The sequence below is a fragment of the Tympanuchus pallidicinctus genome, unplaced genomic scaffold (assembly GCF_026119805.1).
Source record: "Tympanuchus pallidicinctus isolate F22 unplaced genomic scaffold, pur_lepc_1.0 scaffold1, whole genome shotgun sequence".
NCBI lineage: Eukaryota > Metazoa > Chordata > Aves > Galliformes > Phasianidae > Tympanuchus > Tympanuchus pallidicinctus.
In genome coordinates this window covers 55,367,841-55,387,564 of record NW_026294618.1, presented here as the reverse complement: position 1 = coordinate 55,387,564, position 19,724 = coordinate 55,367,841, and the positions used below count along the sequence as shown (strand labels likewise).

The window sequence follows — 19,724 nt, the reverse complement described above, 5'->3', positions numbered from 1 at the left end:
CCCGCAGGCAGGAAGGAGCAGGAGCACTGTTAGCGGTCACAAAGAACAAACAGAAGCGGAAGGGAGGCTAGAAAAGGGCATTTGCTTTTTTTTTTTTTTTTTTTTTTTCATCTTATTTGTATTTTTTAACAAAATTGGGTTACAGAGAGTCACAACACGACCAAAGCAGAAAGATGTTTTACCAGCGGTCAGGGCTGGTGGATATAAAGCAGTATCAGCACTTAACAAAAACAAACAAACAAAAAAACACACTACAACAACCAACTAAACCCACAGGACACCCGAACTCCCTCTCGGAGGCCTCCCCGCCCCCTCCGCTTCAGCGCCCGCCCCTTCCCGTCCGGGTGCGAGAGCCGCGCTCGGCTCGGCACGGCTGCCTGTGGTCTTTGCTGCAGCCGCGGTCGCGCCGCCGCCGGGCGCTATGGGGGCCCCGCTGGCCCTAATGGTGCTGACGGCCCTGGTGGCGGCCGGCCGGAACGCGGCCTCCCTCCAGGAGCGGCCTCCCGCAGGTAACGGGTCGGGTTGGGGGTGCCGCTGGGGGCGGGAGGGGGCGGCGGAGCGGAGCGGACTGCGCTGCCAGTGCTCTACGCCCACCTCGTGCGCGGCGGCAGCGAGAAAATGGAGGCTGTGCCCGGCCATCCCGGCGCTGTCCCGGCACGGAGGGCTTGGAGCGCGAGGGGGCCGCGCGTTGGCGGGCCGCGTGCGGAACGGTGCTGGGCCAGCAGCAGCCGCTGCAAGCTGTCCGGGCGGGGTTACGGTGCGCTCCTCATGTTGTGGAATTGAAGTGAAAGGTGGGGAGCGCGTGTGAGTTCGAGCAGGGCCTGGGGACCTATGGCCGCGGGGCGCTTCCAGCCACACGCGGGGCTGGAGGTGTGCTCAGGGCCTCCGGCAGCGTCCGGCCCGGACTCTGAGCAGGTGGGACAGTGACAAATAAACAAAGACGGGAGAAATAGTCGGATCTGTGGATTTCACTTCCATCCGGGACGGTTCGGTACACCGGAGGGAGCTGTCTGTTGTTATGGCTCACGTCTGAAGAAGGCGCGCTTTATTGAGCATTGAGAATGGCACGGAGCTCCGTTACACTCCTTGCATGAGTTTAAAAGTAGGAGCGTGCCTGCACTTGGATAGGAGCGGCCCTGGCACTGGGCAGGACTGGGGAAGGTGGCTGAGGATCACCTGCTGGGTTCTGGGGCTGTAAGACTTGCAGGCCAGCTGCTGACGTGCTACAGGGGAGCCTTCTTGCCGAAATCCAGGCTTACTCAGCACAGTGTTTGTCACAGTGGGGCTGCTATGGGATAGCTAACATACATACATACATATCAAGCTTCCTGAGAAAACTAGCACTTTCTTTCTACACAAGCACAGCAAACCCTGAAAGGAACAGCACATGCTTCTGAGGTATGTTTTGGCAACACGAACAGGGGTTTTCCTGATGACTAGCACTGAGGTTAGCCGTAGCCTCAGTAACTGAACCATTCAGAGACTCCGACATTTAAGCCAAAAATTGTTTTGTTTTGTTGTTTGTTTTTTTTTTTTAGCTAACAAAAACATGCAGGGAATTTTGATATCACTGTGTATTAGATCAATGAAGAAACAGGCTGTATCTGTACTGACAAACTGTTATTACACAGATGCAAACAGATATGCAGTATTAGATTGGAAAAACATGAACAGAAGAGTGGGAATTCTGAAGCATGTTTATGTGTTCTTTTGTTAGAAAGAGTATTACTTTCTGCAGATTCAGTAGGGGCTTTTGGTGTCCTGGTAGCGTATGATATATATACTTCAGGCAATGAGGAAGTGCCCTTCTGTCAGTTATCTCTTGCTCCAGGACGTAACTTTTCCTTGAAAAGGCAGGCAACAGTTATCTGAGTAGCTGATACATGCCTGCAGCTGGTTGCTCATGTCAGCCTCTGTCTGCCTGTGACTCATCGCTGGTGCAAGGCTCTTGGCCATGGGAACTATTTTTATTTCTGTATCCAGAAAGAGGTTTCTGATCAAGGTTACAGTAGTAACAGTAGACATAGACTATGATGCAGCATCAGGTGTGTCTTGCACCTTGGAAGCAAGTTTTCCAGACAGCGTGTGTAATTCCTGTTTGTGGCTGACCAGTGTGTGTGGTTGTCTTTTTGGTTTGTCATTTTGGCTCTTATTACTGGCAGTCATAGTAGTTCTCAGCTGCAGACTTTCTAATAGTGCTCTGTTTAGATATCTACTTTAATGACTTCTCAGGTATAAAAAAAATAAAAATAAAAAGTAGACACATGTAATGCTGTAATGGGATGATAATGGTAGGGTGGCAAAGTCTTTGCCTACAGCAAATGAGAACAAGCCCAAGTGCAGCATACACAGAAATGAAGGAAAAGAGCTGCTTACCTGTCGAAGGCCTCAGGTAGGCAGGGATCTCCAGCAAGAGATGCTTTCACCTCCAGTGCCAGCCCTTAAATGATGTCTGGGAAGGGATAGATCCTGGCTTCACCCCTTCTGGTCACTCAGGTGCATTGCATTCACCTGAGCTCTGCCTTCCCACCAGGTGCTCAATCAGGTGTTCAGGCCATGACTTAGTATTTCCACTACAATGCTGAATATATGAAACATTATTTCAATTTTAGTGTCAAAGCAGTTTTTAAGATGCTCATCTTGTGCAACTTCCTGGGTTGTTTTTTTTATATTTTTTTCTTTAGGACATTGGTCTAGGTCTAACCCAGTTCATACAGCACATTACCTCCATCAGCTTTCAATCGTAAACAATTTTAAAAGCACTGTGGGACAGCTCAAAATGTTACCCCCAGTTTTTGTACTCTTTTCATCTGTAAATTAAATGTGTTTTCCTTCTTGAATTTAAGATCCTTCTGAGAACTTCTGATAGAACGTTATGCACTGAAATGCTGTTGCTAATTCAAGCTGACTTTAAATAACTTCATTATGAATATACCACCAAGGAGGAAGAGTAGTGTTACAGTTGAGATGTATGTCCCGAGTTTCTTTAGAGGAGTAAATGAAAGCAGGTGAAGGTGAGCATGGGAGGTTAGCAGATGCTACAAGGCTGCTGTCACCCCAGGGGTGGCCAGATAGGTTGCAGGACCAATATCCTTTGCACCTTGGCAGCCTGCTGCCAACCTGCCCTGCTCCCTGCCACAGTGAGCCTAGTGCCAAGGTGCAGACTCTCACCTCTGAGCTGCTTCCAGTCCATTCCTCAGGGTATAGGTTGCCTTTGTGCAACCTTCTACTTTTTCTTCCACGAGGGGGAGATTTGGATTAGATGCTGGGAAAGTTTTTCACAGAAAGGGGCAGTGAGGTGCTGGCACAGACAACTCACAGAAGCTGTGGATGCCCCATGCCTGGAGACACTCAGGGCCAGGTTGGATGCAGCCCTGAGCAACCTTGTTTAGCACCTGATTTAGTGGTTGGCAGCCCTGCCCATAGCAGGGGGATTGCAACTGGGTGGTCTTTGAGGTCCTTACCAACCTAAGTTGTGGTGATTCTGTGATTGCTGTGGTCTTGCAGAAGTGTTCTCAGGGTCGTGCGGATTTACCTGGGCATTTTAGCCTTTTCTTCCCCTTCAGTAGTGTTGATGGGCTAAGGAGAAATGATTTTATTTTATTTTTTTTATATTTATGGAGGCACCAAAGCTGCTGCCCTTCCTGAGTGCTGTGAATGTGGATGTATGAGCTCAGATGGAGCACAGGGCTGACATAGGGGCACAATGCTTTCCTAGCCAGCAACCCAGAAGGATGGATCTTTAACTTTGTCAAGGCTGTCAGAAAGACAATAGAGACTTTAGCAACCATGATTTTGCACAGAAGTAGAATTAGGTACGTGCGTTATGAAACAGCATTCAAGGAACCTTAGGTCTGTGGAGTAAAGGGAGAGGGTAAGCCAATGAGATCTATTTTTTCTTTTAACCAGAGTAAAAGAAACTAGATAGCTTTGGATTTTGAGAGTAAAGAAAAATGTCAGAAAGTAAACATAGGAGTAACGAGGCTAAGAGCATGCACAAGTGTTATCTCAGGGTGACTTGGAAGGTGACTACCTAACAGAGAATAACAGAAGTGGAAATGGAACCACAAAGCTGACCTCAGCAAACTCTCACCAGCATCAGTTTAAATAGCATAACCAACATGCATAACTCAGAGAGCAACATAGATATATAAACGCTGCAAACTAACTAATGTCCCCATGTTGGTGTGGCAGAGACCTCTGCAGATGTGATGGGTACTGTAGTGTCTGTGTATAAAATCAAATGTCATCTCAAGTGTGCAGTTATCTTCATTCAGATATTAGAACTTTGGAGACTTCTGTGTCTTTGGCAAACCTGCGTAGCGAACAGGGAGGAAATGCATATAGGAAGAGGTTAAAAGCCACTGAAAGACTTTTGTTCTACTGCATGTATATACTGCTAGCTTTCAGGCTGCTGGAAATAATGCATATATTTTAAAATGTCTTCCAAAGTAAAATGAACCTAGCTTAGCAAAGAAGTGTACCTAGCTATGTGCTCTAGCAAAATAGCTCACAGAACTAATCCAGTAGTTGCACACAATATATGGTACAGTGCTGTCTCACAAACATCAGAAAACACTTGCTACTAACTACAAGGCAAACCTTGTTCTGTTTATTGAAATATGATATTGTCTTAGAGGTCAAGGTGGATAGGGCTAATTGCAGGTAGAAATCACCACGTTTTGAATTGGGAGTGAACTAGAACTATTTGAATGTCTTATATGGTGCAGCATGATTTGATTTACTGGTCAGTTTTCTGCTCGCTTTTTCCATACTTAGTTTCTCACTGTTTGGTTTTGTGCCTTGAGTGTTGCTGCGTTTGTGTTTGCTTATCTTAAATCAGAAGTTTTCTATTTGAAGAATAGCCTTGTGGCAGCCACTGCTACCTTCCTCGAGTTGCACATGCTGGACTGTGGAAGAGAACAGCTCATGATGTGTTTAAAAAAATGACTGTTTCATAAATAAATGATGATTAAATGGTAAAGCTTTGGAAATCTGCAGTGAATTTGTGCTGGAATGGAATGTGGCTGAGCTGTCCCACCCTGTGCACACATCAGGGGGCAGGAAGGAGGAGACATCATTAGAAGTCAGATAGACAATTTGAGGAAGAAGGAACAGTGAGCTGGACACTTAAGATTCTTTAAAAAACAAACAAAAACAGGGGAGGTAATAAACCTGAAGAAAAGAACTAAAGTTGCCTAGTCAAGGTGTTAAAAGTAGACTGGCTTATCCATTTTATACACCCATTTCTAGGTCCTGTGGTCTAATCTGTCATAATGCTGAGCCCCCACTTCAGCATCTTACACTGCTGCAGCTTAAGCTATTGCTGGCTGAATTGACCAAAATGGTCCTTGGTGGCTCAAGTGACCAGGACCTGTTTGCAGGCAGAGATCTTGTCTTCCATGTAAATAATGTAAATAACTAGTGCAGTTAGGAAAAGGAGATGATCTTCCAGGCCTTCCTTGATTTTAGAGTAGAACCAGCAATCCTCAAAAATAAACACAGGCTGAGAACAATTAACATCAGTTACTATCTATTTGTTAGACAGTCAGAGACAAGACGGACTGCCTGTGGAGAATAAGGGAAAAGGAGCAAAGGTGTCATCCCCTAGGAAAAGAGAAGGAGGTAATTCTTGGTCTGTGAAGCATGGCAAGATGAATGAGTTAAAAGCTGTGCTATAAACCTGCTTCTCTATTGGTTTTTGCTCTTACATAGCATTAAGAATTTTAGCTGTTCAGCCTATGCTGAAGAGTGTGTCTTTGGTCTGTCTTTAAGGATATGGAGTGGAACATAAAGAGATGGAGACCAGTTCATGGGAGATACTGCTTGGCTAACATCACTAGAAATAAAGTTGTTAATAGTAAGGATGCAAGGTATGACACTGTGTGACTCTTGCTCCTGTAAGTGATCCAGGCCACCTTTCTGGTGGTTGAGAGGGTGGTTTAAATGGTGGTGTGGTTTGTGAAGAAGGTTGTCTTTTCAGGAGGAAGGCTTATTTTCTGCTAGTTTCTGCCAATAGCCTCAGAGCTGGAGCATGTTAAAAGTAATCTCTGGGAGGAAGAGCAAAGAACTAAGCTGAGTAATCCTTGGAGTTGGAGGAGTGGAGACAATTCAGTAGATTGTTCTTGTTGGTCACTCTGCAGATTTCCTTTGTAGTTGGTTCCCATGCCTTAGATTGGTAAGTGGGAATAATGCTAACCTCACTTATGGAGGAGTTGGGAAAATACTTCCGTAGATGTAAATGCTTTGCTGACTTAATATAGCAATAAGCACCATATAAACATTTAGCTGGAATAATAACTCTTTCATATGAATCACATTTGAATAACTAAGTCATAGAGATGCTTAGAGATTTGAATTAAAGAAAATACTCAAGACTGTTCATTAGCCCTAGGTGTCATCTGTATACAGAATAGAATAAAACTGTGGGAGCAGGAAAAAGCATAAGGGAGGAAAAGGCAAAATGTTGTGTAATTGAACAGCTAAATCCATGTAGCTTCTACTGATGATTCAAATATCTCCTGGAATTTCATTCCCTACTCTTCTGCTAAAAGCAGTTCTGTTCTTACAGTAGTACACAGCAGTAACATTTCACAACAGTAACTGTCTCAAGTATTTACATTTTGGGAAGCAATGTGACATATGTGTGTCTTGACACCTCTTCTGTCAATTTGTCACCTTTTTTTTTCTTGTGGTTGAGAAACTGATGATTGTGTTCCTTTTTTCCAATAACTGAATGCCACTTTTGTACACGCTGTGAAAGAACCAAACCGCAGCACCGTTCGCAGAGTGACGTCTGTTATGTGTATCACAGCTTCGTGGTTAAATTAATAGCAGATCTCAGCCTCTCTGTGCTACTTTCTGTAAAGCGCTGTCTTTGTGGTCTTGTTTTCAAGACATGAAAATTGTTTACTTTCCCTCAATAAATCACAAAGTGAAATGAGAACGCTTCGTTTTGTGAGAAGCTCCCAATGGGCAGGTCAAATATGAGCCAGCTTTCATCATCTCACAAAAGCTAAATTAACAGAGTCAAACACTGAGAATCAGAAATTGAGAAGCTAAGATGTGACAGTTAAAAAAGTTGAGTAACCTTCATTTTTCCTCATCAGAATGCCACGCAGCAGCCTTTAAATAGTCACAGGATCATGTAATTTTCCTTCCCCTGCAGCTGCTCACCAGTGCCCCTGCTGCTGTTGGTGCTCAGAACAGAAGTTTGCTAAATGAGGAAAATATCAGTGCTGCTTCTTATTTTTGTCACTTATTACCTCACCTGTAATGTTATTGAATGTACTTCAAATGATCTCTTGAGCATGGAGCCACGTGCTGACTTCAGTATTCAAATTCCTTACAAATGTTAGTAGCTTTTTATTATTACACACTTTAAAAATAAAAATAAAAATACTGCTGGGGATGTAAAAATATCCGTGTCAGAAGTTCACATTGAATCCAAGCTTTATCTGGCAGACCTGTTGTCTTTTGGCAAGGCTGTATGAGGAGACATTAGGCCCCCCTGGAATTCAGAGCCTGCATTCTGCAGCTTTGGTAACATCCCTGCTCAGCCCCATCTGTCTGATTCAGTTCTGAAGAGCAACAGAAATCTGCAGGAGTTGGGCACATCTCCTGTAACTTCAGAACACACACACTGTTTGTCCTGGTTTATCTGTGTAATATTGACAAAGCTGTGTCATTGTCACAGATGGTGAACCTGGTACATGCTCTCTGGTGGACTTGTTTTCAATGGGCATGGATTATATGAGGTTTTGAGTTGCAAACAGGAAGAAAACTGTCTCTGCAGGAAAAAGAAAAGTAAATCAGCATGCAGGGCTCAAATGTGTTTGTACTGGTGGCAAACAGGGTCCATTTGGGGAGAATAATCTCCAATTTTTAAGTCTAATTTTTCCAGACATTTCTAGCATGTTGCCTTTTCCAAATAATAAAGTAATGTATTTGATAGTTCTCATATTTTACTAAGTGCAATTGTTTTGTTTCTTCCAGTGCCTTCACCAACAGGGATTTTAGTCACATCCAAAAATTTCAGAACTGTCTTGCACTGGCAGTACCCATCCATGTCTGAAACTCCTCGTTTTGTTGTGGAAGTCAAACCTTACCAGTAAGTTCATATTCTTTCACCATTCCCTGCACCTCATTTTTTTCTTGAAGCGAAAACGATCAGTCCATGGAAAACAGTTTTGTTTGTTTGTCCTGAAGTCCTGTAGAATGAAGGTTTCTTAAGTGTAAATTAAGCCAAAATGTGTCTGATTATAACATAGTTGAGACTGGAAGGGACTTATGGAAGTCATCAGATCCAAGCCCTGCTCAAGCAGGGCCACACAGAGCAGGGAGTCCAGCTCCGTGTCCAAGCAACTTTCGAAGGTCTCCAAGGCGGAGACCCCAACCTGTGCCACCCAGCCACGCTGTTATTTTATCATGGGCAGTGCATTGTTCAGTGTTGTCCTGTGGCATATAATTAATAGTTTTTTCTTGATCTTTTTACAGCCTTGGCAACTATACAACTGTTTCAACTTGTGTGAACATCTCAGCTACTTCTTGTGATCTATCAGATGAAATAAAGGAAATTTTTCTGTCTTACTGGTTTCGTATTAAAGCTATTGTTGGATCACAACAGTCTGAGTACATTGAGACAAATGAGTTTGTTTTGCAAAGGCATGGTAAGTCCCATCATAAACTAAGTCTTGTAAATTTTCTCCCAGCATTGTCTTTTTTCCCTTTCCCTTCCCTTTCCCTTCCCTTTCCTTTTCAGGTATTCTTTTGTGCTGTATTATCATGGCTCATAAGGTCAGGAGTCCAGGGCAGAGTGAAGCACAATGATTGTTCAGTAGAAACTTCTGTAGTACTGCCTCTGCAGGGACTTGTTTGTCCTGTCACTGGAGTATTTGAAGATCTTTTTAAAAGCTTCTCGGGGCACAGAGAAGTGATGAGGACAGTGCGTTCATTGCATGCTTTTTATGTATTTGCCTGGTGGATCAGATACTGGGATAGGGTAAGAAATGGCCCCCACATGCTGTGGAGCTTTTGGCATTTAGAAGTTGTTTTCAATTGGTAGGTGATAAATACCTACAATGGACAATAAAGCCCCACTTAACAAGCTGGATTTCATAATGGTAATTTGTTAGTTCCATTTTAGAAGCAGATTCACTAACATACTGAAATGTCTCTTATTTCCCAGTGTTGCAACGATATGATATTAATAGCATTCAAAATAAACGTATCGATCTTCTCAAGTCTCCACTGAATTTTAGAAATTTAACTATACTTAGCTTGTTTTGTTGAATTTCTTTTTTTTCAATACTGTGTTAAAAATGTTGGCCTAATAACAAAGGTAAAACGTATTGCAGGAAAAATTGGACCACCAAAACTGAATCTCTCAAGGCACGGTGCTGAAATCATAGTTGATATTTACAATCCTGAATTTCCATCTGTGGAGGTTCAGCCTTGGCTCGAAGAAGTTTATTCACAGCTGTCATACTCAGTGATGTTTAGAAATAGTGAAAATGAGGTAAGTTTCAAAATGAAAAATTAAATTCAAATTAAAAATATGTTTGTGTGTTTTAGATGCTTAGCAAGGAGTTTGCTCTCCGTGACACACCCAGCCCAGATACCAAGAAAATAGCTGAATGTAACAGAATAATGCTGAAGCTCTAACATGTGGGTCGTGATGAAAGAGATGATTTAAAGGTCTGAACGTTAGAAGACACGCAAATGGGCAACTAACGTTCAGACCTTTAAATCAGCTCTTCGTGTTAGTTGTCCATTTGCATGTCTTCTAACAATAGTCAGATGATAGCAGCAGCTGCACACAAACGACAAGGATACTGCATCACACACAATTATTTCTACATACCCACCAAGACACGGATAATTTCACTTGTGCCCCTTTGACTTGTTTGGATAGAGCTTTCATTTCACAAGGTTAACCTTCAAAGTATTAATACCACGTTACTTAGAGTCATAGAGGGTGAACTTCTGGAAAGTGACAGTACATGGGCTAGAGTTACTTTTTGTAACTATGAACGATGGGTGAAGGTGTGGAATATGGATAGAGCATGTTTTGGATGCGTCTGAAGATTGTTGATGAGAGCACCACATCAAAAGGAACGTTTTAGGCTGGCTCATAGGTTGGTGTCTGAGGTTTCCAGCTGTGGCAAGGCATGTATCTGTAGGAGCCACATCTAATGATATTATTGTAGCATTTTAGAGGTGTTAGAAGATACTGTAACATTTGTATCGAGTCAAATGATACTTTATTTTGATTTTTGATACATATATGTTTTCTTTTAGAGCGGAAAAACTTTCACTGTAGCAGACTGTGAGATGAGTGAATGTAGCCTGAACATCCCAGTTCCTTCTGAAGGTTCCATGTACTGTGTTTCGGCAAACGGGCATTTTTATGATGATCTGATAGTTGGTGCCCAGTCGGAAGAAAGTTGCATTTGGGTTCCTCCCAAGCAGGCTTGGAGTAAGCAGACTCTTAAATTGTACAAAGAATCTCTTGAGTCTGATCAGAGATATGATACAGCAAGTTGTTGAAGCTGTGGTGCAGCCATGGGATCACTTGGATATCTATGGGAGAGTATGAAGAAAGGAAAAGCGTGAGCATTCTTTTCGAAATGCACTCTCCCAGTTCTAAAGGCTTTTAAACACTATGTATTATTTTCAAGTAACTTTGATTTTCCTGGGTACTTTGCCAACCTCACTGGTATCCTAAAACGTGTTTTCTTTGCACCTGGTCATTTGTGGAATTAACAAATGGCAGATGAATTCTTCATTGAGTTACGGCTTTTGGAAACACCGAGCCTGTCTTCTAATAAATGGCATCTTGCTGAATCATATCACTGAAGAAAGTGTGCGTGGACATTCTGGAGCTTGAAGTGACTCTGAATTTGTAATTAAAAAAAAATGTACTAAAATCTATTTTTTTCTTAATTAAAGGGAATGAAGGCAGTTAGTGTCTCAACTTTGTATCTCTAGTACAGTTTGACTTTTTTTTTTTTTTTTTAAATATTCCATCATGGTTCTAAACTTCAGGGAAAAAATTTCTAAAAGCAGTCATGTATTCTTTTTTTTTGTTGTTATGCACAGGAAGAGCAGTGTGGTTGAGGGGAAAGACTAAGGAAGATTGGACTGGTGGACTCCTGTTAGTTTTAAATAACAATTTTGCATTGTGGAAAATTTCACATTTCAATTTTGTTGCACAAAGATTATGTGCAGCAATTCCTATGGCAGTTAATAGGACATCACACAGAGAATGTGTTGCTTTTTTAGAAAAAAGTTTGTTCCCATACAGACTTGCTAAGGAGGAAAAAGAAACAGTTATTTAATTGCTTTACTTCTATAAAAGCATGACTGTTGGATAAATTGAAAATCTCTCGTAATTTTTATTGATTTTGTGTATTGTTTTACAAGTTCTCTTGAGTGGGGGGAAAAAAAGCAATAAATCGATAAATTCACATGTTTTTTCTAAATGGTATAGTATTTATTTTCCCAGCTTCTTAATGGAATTTGTTCTACCTTCCTAGGTACACTAATTACTATAATTGTATCTGCAATTATACTGATTGTGGGGCTAACTTTGACAGTATGTTATGGCTGCAAGAAGCTAAGGAAGAAAAACATAAAGCTGCCTAAATCTTTGGTAAGTTTAGCCTTGCTATCTGTGTCAGATTTGTCATCTCCAACTGGGTAATTTTTTTTTTTTGTAACAACAACACCTTTATGGTCATCTTGGTTGTTCGTGCCACGATCACACAGAAGTTCAGAATTTATACCAGACTTCAGATTCTGATAGCCTCTACAATCAGTTGTCCTGTATTGGCTTTAGGATTAGACTTTGGTGGCTGTTTAACTGATGATGCAAAGCCTCATCAAAAAGTATCAAGGTGTATTTTTATCTCGTGCTTAAGTAAACTTTTCTGCAAGCTGCTGATGCTTTTTCTGAGTGTGAAGGGGTGACATGGTTGTGTTCTCTCGCTGTATTTGCATAACACTTAGAAATAGTGTCAGTTTGTGAGTGGATTTTTTGGTTATTAGGATTATATGACATACATTTTCAATTTGAAGAAACCGTAATTGCTTGTCCCTGTAAATCTTACTGCTGATATTTGGCATAAATAATTACGGTCTTAAAAGAAAGAAGTTAGTTCATTAACATTTGTGAAGGATTTTTTTCCCTATGGACACTTACAGGACAGCAACATAGTTTTCTAATTGCACATTCACCCAGCATTAATTTGTTATGAAATTATGCGAGGGCTGTGTAGATTTCAGTGTTCTAATAGGATTTGGAATAGATCTCTTAAATGCTCTTCCAGAAAACCTGCTCCTGAAAGTTGCTGGGAATGTGTAGGTGGACAAGCCCTTAGTAAAAGTGCTGATAGCACTGCCTGTTACTGGTAGTATGCACATAGGAAAAATATTAACTCACTTATGGTAAACACTGGTTTTTAGAATAGTAACCCAGATCTTAATTGCACTTGTTCCTGGAGGTGCTTTGAGTATCATTACAGTTATTGTAGTAAGTTCTTTTATTCGAAGCTGTAATAAATTCATGAGCTGCTAAATTGTGTTGTAAATCTAAGTGACTAAGTGACTCTTAAGGAACCTTTGCTACCAGGAAGCCCACAAGGGTTTTTCCTTTGTACGGCTTCCTTCTTTTATGGAACAGAAATGTCTTGTATCACAGACAGAGAACTGGTTTTCTTTTCACAGACACAAGTCTTAGATGTAGTTGTACAGAAGCACTGATTTTATTCTTGGGGTCTTTCTCTAGGCATTCCCAGCCATCGCTGTGAGATGCAGTACCTTTGTAGAGTACAAACACCCTCTTAATGTATTTTAGGACTAAGGCTTTAGAAGTGGGTGAAAATCATAGAATCATAGAATGGCCTGGTTGAAAAGGACCACAGTGACCATCTAGTTTCAACTACTCTGCCATGGACAGGGTCACCAACCACCAGACCAGGCAGCCCAGAGCCACATCCAGCCTGGCCTTGAATGCCTCCAGGGATGGGGCATCCACAACCTCCTTGGGCAACCTTGGGCAAGCATGATCAAGCACACACAGTACCATAAATGGGTATCAGGGCAACTGAGGGGAAAGTTTTGAGGTTGAAAGTAGAGATGCATGGAAGGTATCAGCTCTAATGAAGTCAGACACCATGCCAGTAGGAATGTAGAGATACAGTCTCACATATTCCAAGCAAGGAATATGCGTGTAAGGCAGTCAGATTCGATCATTTGGTTGTGAAGGTGCTCACAGTTCTTACACAAACACAGACTGGGGGATTCTTTTTACCTATTAGGAGCTTTGCTGAAACAGCACTGTTCTTCATCCTTTTCTAATCCCAACCTACATCCCTTTCTTCCCAATTTTTCTTCAACCTATATTTTTCAAGTCAAATTACGCTCTAGACCATCTCAAAAAACAGTGACCATTTGTATCTCATAAAGAATTTAATTCACAAGAAGTAGCTTATAGCCTGAGGTATACATACATGACTAATAAGGAAATTTGGAAAAGGATTCTTGAACTGAGTACCCTTTCTCTCCATGCTTTCTTGTAGCTTTAGAGAGCAACATCATACAGTTAAAAGTTTATCCTTGTTCTTCATATGTATTGTTAAAAATAACTTAAATCAAGAGAATCTAAACAGCCTGAAGGCGTGTCTTAATGATTTAGAGCAAGCTCAAGCCTGGCTGTTGAAGAACTTAATGTTTCTTACTACAATAGATTTTTCAAAGCAAAGCTTTAAAGTCTGTTGCAGTGTTGAGCCAGTGCTTAGTGATACAGGAGAAATAACCAAGCAGTCTTCAGCATAAATGCAGCTACTGGGAATGTGTGAAGGTTCTTAAATCACTGTAAAGATCTGTTTCCAAAGACCTTTTCCCTTCCAGATGAGACACTTGCCACAAATATTGCTCATTACAAATTAGCCACAGGGTGTAAAGGTCCACAGCAAATTCAAGAGGAGTGTTATATCATTTTCTTCTTACCCTGTTTCTTTTTCCCCACTGTAAGCTTCAAATGACTTAAATTACCATGAGTGAAAATGACACACGTGAAATGGATTTGGTCTTTGCATACATACTTGCATGTAGGAAGCAGTTTGGAAAGGTCGTATAAAAGCATTAATGTATAACAGCTGGAGTCATACTGCCTGCTGACCTTGCCACATTGTCATTTTGCTGATTTCTGCTGGAATTGGTTATAATTCAGTCTGTGTTCCAAACTTGTGTATTTTTTTTTCTTTTTTCAATGCTCTAAACTTCAACAGAAGTTAAAGCCATTGAATTAATAGATATGTAGAAGTAAAAGTAATGTATTTTTTTCCTCACTTAAGGTCAGTGTGATAAGAAACTTGAATCTAGACAACAGCTTCGAGTCAAGATCAGAAGCAAAAGACATTTGTGCAGTAAGCGTCATGCCAGTCCCATCTGTGGGTGCCTCATCATCAATGAATGACGATGAAGCCTTGCTGAATATGGAGTCAGAAGAAGAAGCTGTTACTCCTGAAAATTTCAGTGAGGGAACATCTTCTGGTCCTCCTCTGGAGGCATCAGACAAAGTGGAAGAGACCTCTGTGCGGGAAGATACAGAAGTACCTTCTGATGCTGAACAGAATCATAAAGAAAGTAATTTCATTTCTGATAGTAGCCGAACAGATGTATGTGGTAACTCCTCAGGTCCAGTGATTTCTGCCACAGAAATTCGACAAGCAGTCATTCCAAGCAGCTGTCCCAAGTTTTCTGGCTATGACAAGCCTCATGTACCACTAGATATGTTGATAGACGTCGGTGAAGAACAGCCTGTGATTGCATACAGGTCAACGGAGTAACTGCGATAGCTGAAATGTTTAACCAGAGCTTGTAAACAGCAGCATTACTGAAGAGAACAAAGAGTCTGGGCTGTGTTTTGGATGTCTACAGGTTGTGCTTGTGCTGATAGAAACAGCATAGCCAGTATCCAACTTAATGCAATGGAATCTTGAAACGGAACTGAGAATAGTGCCTGAAAACTGTATTAAAAACTTTGGGGAAGGATTCATGATAGCCTGTCTCTTACAGAAAAGTTTGTGTGTAGGACATGGCTTACTATTTCTTGTTTGAACAAAATGATTGTGTTGTTTGAACAGTACTCCATGAAGGGCAAAGGTTTTATTGGGAAGTGTAAAAAGAGCTGCTGTGTCAACTATTCCTTTCTGTTTCAAGTACTTTTCAAAGTTAATGAACTGAATGTTTAACGAGTCCTTGGTTATGACAGAGATGTGCTAGGAAAATTCAACTTTTTTCAGAGGTATTTTCTTCCTTATATTTGCATTCTCTAAAGTGCTTGAAGAGTACTAGGAAATCCTAATATTTCCTTTAAGTAAGAATATAGTTGTAACTTTTTCCTGTGTCATTTAAGAACTTGATTCTGTGGCCAAGAACCAGTTGTTTATCCTCTTTTCTGCAACTGCAGGTGTGTACCAGAGCCTTTACTTAGCACATTTCAGTGAGTAAATATTAAACCTTTTTTTTTCTTTTTTCTTTTTTTAACTTGAAAGCACAAATCTTGTGATGTGAAAAGCTGTTCTTTAAAATTTCTGTATGGCAGCATTCAGCTGCCTACGTGTGTTGTGGTAACGTCACATTTTGGATAGCTCCAATATAAGTGTACTAGCTGGTCCTTATTGGAGTGAGGGGGGGAAAGAAAGAAGCATGTAACAGGCACAGGCAGTTACACAGATTCTTTGGAAAGAGGGGAAGTTTTTTCCAACTGCATAAGATGCATAAAAATGCATGTCTTCTTCCAGACCATATTTTTCCTAAATGTTAGAAGAATGTGGAGTTTTCTAATAGAAACCAGCATTATTTCTGCCAATCACATTTTTTGCAGCAAGTTAAGAAATGACAAAAAGGTAGTAATTTTTGTGACATAACTCAGGAATCATAAATCATAGAATCACAGAATGGCCAGGTTTGGAAGGGACCTCAAGGATCCTGAAGCTCCAACCACCCTGCTGCAGGCTCTCTACATTTAATACATACCTCTACATTTAATGCTAGACCAGGCTGCCCAGGTCCCCATCCAACCTGGCCTTGAACACCTCCAGGGATGAGGCATCCCCAGCCTCTCTGGGCAGCCTGTTTCAGCACCTCACCACTCTCATAGTAAAGAACTTCCCCCTAGAAACTGCACCAAACTGCAAACACTCAAAAATACATCTCAAAATAATTGAGAAGTAGTGTGATAATGTGAAGTTCTTACATCGCTGTCATCTGCTCTGGATGTTTTCATGCAAGATTATAATTTTGAAAAGTAAAAGATGTGAATCTTATTTTTTTTCTATTTAAAAACTTTAGAAGTCTGATGCCTACAAATCAGTTATTTGCCCTTGAGTCCACATTTGGTGGTGTTTTTTTGTTGTTTTTTTTTATCTGATTGTAGGAAATGTTTGTGATAATACCAAAGGTTAGTTTGAAGAAAAGGTGTATTTTTACAGGTAGTAAAACACAGGCTTAAGGAAGTGCATGTAGAAAACTGTCTTTGTTTTAAAAGATTGTTTTTGTAGGTATACCAGAAATGTTTGCTTTCTATAGCAGGCTGTTTTAAAGGAACATGTACTTTTGTCCTTATATTTCTCGGTGGCATGAGTATTCCTAATGTAAAGCTCACACGGCAGCTACTGGACTGCTTCCTTTCCTGTAGATGACTGACATTAACCACAGTTGTATATGCTGAATCCCCAAAGGTTTAAAGACAATAGCAATTTTTCCCATTCTCTGTTCACAGGAAGATAACAGCTCCATTAACAGTTTAGGAAAAACCAAATCAAACAGGTGAATTCTGTAACTATGGTATAATGGAGAACCCAGCTAGAAAGATTAATGTGTCACCTGGCTGTGATTTGTTCCTTTGTTATAGTCAAGTGTGGTGAGACCCCAGGGTACGTTGGTTTTTGTCATGTTTGGTTTGAGTTCCTAGAAGGCACTGTGAGTGAAATACTGCTCAGGGTGCACTAACATATGGATATCTTTGCTGCAGACATGAAGAGAACAACTCTTGGTGTTACACAAAAGCTTTGAAAATTAGAAATAACTTGCAGTCGAACCTTCAGCTCAGCTGACTTCTCAGTCAATGGTTCACCACTGACAAGTACTTTCAGCAGTCTGTTCTGCCAAGGAGATGTTTCGTGCAGAGCTGCAAGGTGCTGTCATTCTTTCAGTGTCATTTCTTTCAGGCTTTGTTTGTTTGTTTATAAACAGGAACTGCCAGGAATACCTCAGGACTTGACAGATTTTAGCTAAGTGCCTAAATCTAACTTAGGTCTGCCTCAAGGTTCAGAAGGGAAAAGCAGGATCTTAGAAAGCACTGCATTAGCTTATTTTAGGAAAGGAAGGTTGTGACCAGATATTAATTTGTTGAGTAACTTTTTCCTTTGCTAACGCTCAGCATATTTCAGCTGAGCATACTTTACACCTTATTTTCCTTCTCTCAGCTTTGTCCTGAACTGCTACTGTACTCCAAGGAGATCAAAACTTAGCTGTTGTAGGCATTCCGTTTAGTGTGTCTGCCTCAAAACTATTCTGTCATAAGTATGTAAGTTCTTGGAAGTGTGAGGTTTACGTTCTTAACTCTTTGTTGGTACCCTGCCACTGTTAGAAAAATTATTGCCTGAGAGTAGGCATCATGGATCTGTGAACAGAATAGCTCTGCAATTATTTGCTGTTCTGGAAAAGTATTTCTTTCTGTTAAATTTTTTGCTGGAAGAGAAGTGGTATTTTTTTGCCTGTTTGAAAGCAGGCAGACCAAGTGTTTTGTTGTTTTCCCCCACCAGTCTTTGATACTACTGCATTATATGTTGTTTTTTCTAGATCGTTCAAGATGTTCTGTGGGCCAGTAGGCTTCGTGTTCCCCAGGCCTTTCTACAGCAGTTGTCAGCGGGAATGTTAAGAGTGAGACTAAGAACAGAGCGAGTGCACGATGGTATTTCTGCTAGGATCTGATCTGGTTCCCAACAGCTGCAGTGTGAAATCTTTTTGGAGCAAGGAATGCAGAAATGCCTCACCAGACACAGCACTGCTTTGGCAGCTCTACCATACCAAAAAATTGAGCCATGCCAGTTTGAAGATAGAATAGGTAGTATTTAGTTATACTTTTTCATTTATCCATTGAATGTATTTAAATGAATAAGCTCATATTCTTTTGGTGAGAACAAAAGCTTTGCTGAAGCTCCTAAATATTTGTTTATAGTACCTTGACAGTGGATATTAAGAAGCCTAACACTTGCAGGGTCAAAAGCACTTAACATGCATGCTGCCTACTGACATAAAATATCAGCTTTCAGTATGACACACAGGGAACTTTTACCTGTTTCAGGTGATTTTTACTCTTGTTACGGCTGCTCAGCATCCTTCTCATTCCTATCTCCTACAGATGATTTGGGAGTCGATGGAGTGCAAGACTTCAGAACATTCTGTGCTTTGTCAAACCATGTGCATCACAGCCTTTGGGGCTAATGCCTAGCAACTTCTCTAAGAGCTGCTTTCACTGTCCTTTTTGCACAGATGCTGTAGAGTTTTATACTCTGTCTGGATTTCTAATTTTTCTACATAAATAATGTAGCTTAGAAATAGTTATTTACAAATCTGTTGGCATCTGTGAAAACAAAATGCAGCGCCCAGGTTGTTTAGCTAAGTTTATATGTAGCCCGTCACTAGTTTGGATTCTAGGTAATAAGGTGTCATTGCAAAAATCTGTTTTTCTCAACTAAGGCTTGAAATAACTGACTACTCTGAAATGGTGCCATGTAAGCAGTTCAGTACTAGTGGATAGAGCTATTGCACTTAATTCATATTAGTAGTTTCAGCATGTCTTTTCTTAAATGCACCTTTTCATCTTCCGAGTTTCTGAACCCAAAATACAGATTTCCTACAGTGACCTGCATAGATTTTTTTTATTTTTAAGTCTGGTCTTAAAAAATTCAGTCCTTTAAATAGAGGGTCTGTGTTTATTCTTACACTCTGTGTTCTGTAAATGGATGCAAGCATCAGACCGTGTGGAACCTCCACAGGCCTGCAGTTTGTTTGTCTCCCCAGATGGGCGTTGTTCCTTCTCCGCATCTGTCTGAAGACTTCACAAAGCCACCAGGCAATCTGCTCAAGCCGTTATCATCCTTAGAAAGCATTTCCTTAGTGTCTAACCCAAGCCTTCCTATCTTCAGAAACTATCTGCAGTGAGCCTGTCTCAATTTTATTACCAGTGTAAATAGTCTATATTAAAAATGTTTGTATATGGAATTAAAAAACCTCAAGAGACAAGTGTGTGTATGCTCTCCTTTTTCCTTCTGTCAGCTTCTGTGCTGAAGATTCAGTCTGCTTCTGAAGCGTGCTCAGTTAACTCACAGTATGTAGCACATGCTTGAGCATTACTGAAAGTGAATGGACAGCACTGGGGGGCTGTGTAATTGTTTGTAGGCAGTAACTGTATTCTACTTGCCAGATGTATCAGCATGTAGAATTCATTTCAAACTAGAGCTGCTGCTTGTTTGTTCTCAAGAGTTTGAGTGAAATACCACCTACTACAGCCAATGGCGATCCTCTGATCGACACAGAGGACACGACTGCATCCTCTTACTGGAAAAGTCTCTCTCCTTTGAGGTCATACAGCGCCATTCCCCTGTCTTGGAGGGATGGGGGCCTGGCGCACAGCAGGAGCTCTTTGTGAT

General features: G+C 41.1%; 1 protein-coding gene across 1 annotated transcript; it reads left to right on the top strand.

The window, feature by feature from the left end:
- The first annotated feature begins 339 nt into the window (after nt 1-339).
- On the top strand, nt 340-19,317 carry IFNGR1 (interferon gamma receptor 1). The gene is made up of 7 exons (XM_052674849.1): nt 340-509; nt 7,996-8,110; nt 8,497-8,669; nt 9,357-9,517; nt 10,300-10,477; nt 11,538-11,653; nt 14,358-19,317. Exons 1-7 carry the CDS (start codon nt 422-424, stop codon nt 14,850-14,852), a joined length of 1,326 nt encoding a protein of 441 aa, XP_052530809.1. The 5' UTR covers nt 340-421; the 3' UTR covers nt 14,853-19,317.
- Nucleotides 19,318-19,724: the final 407 nt, after the last annotated feature.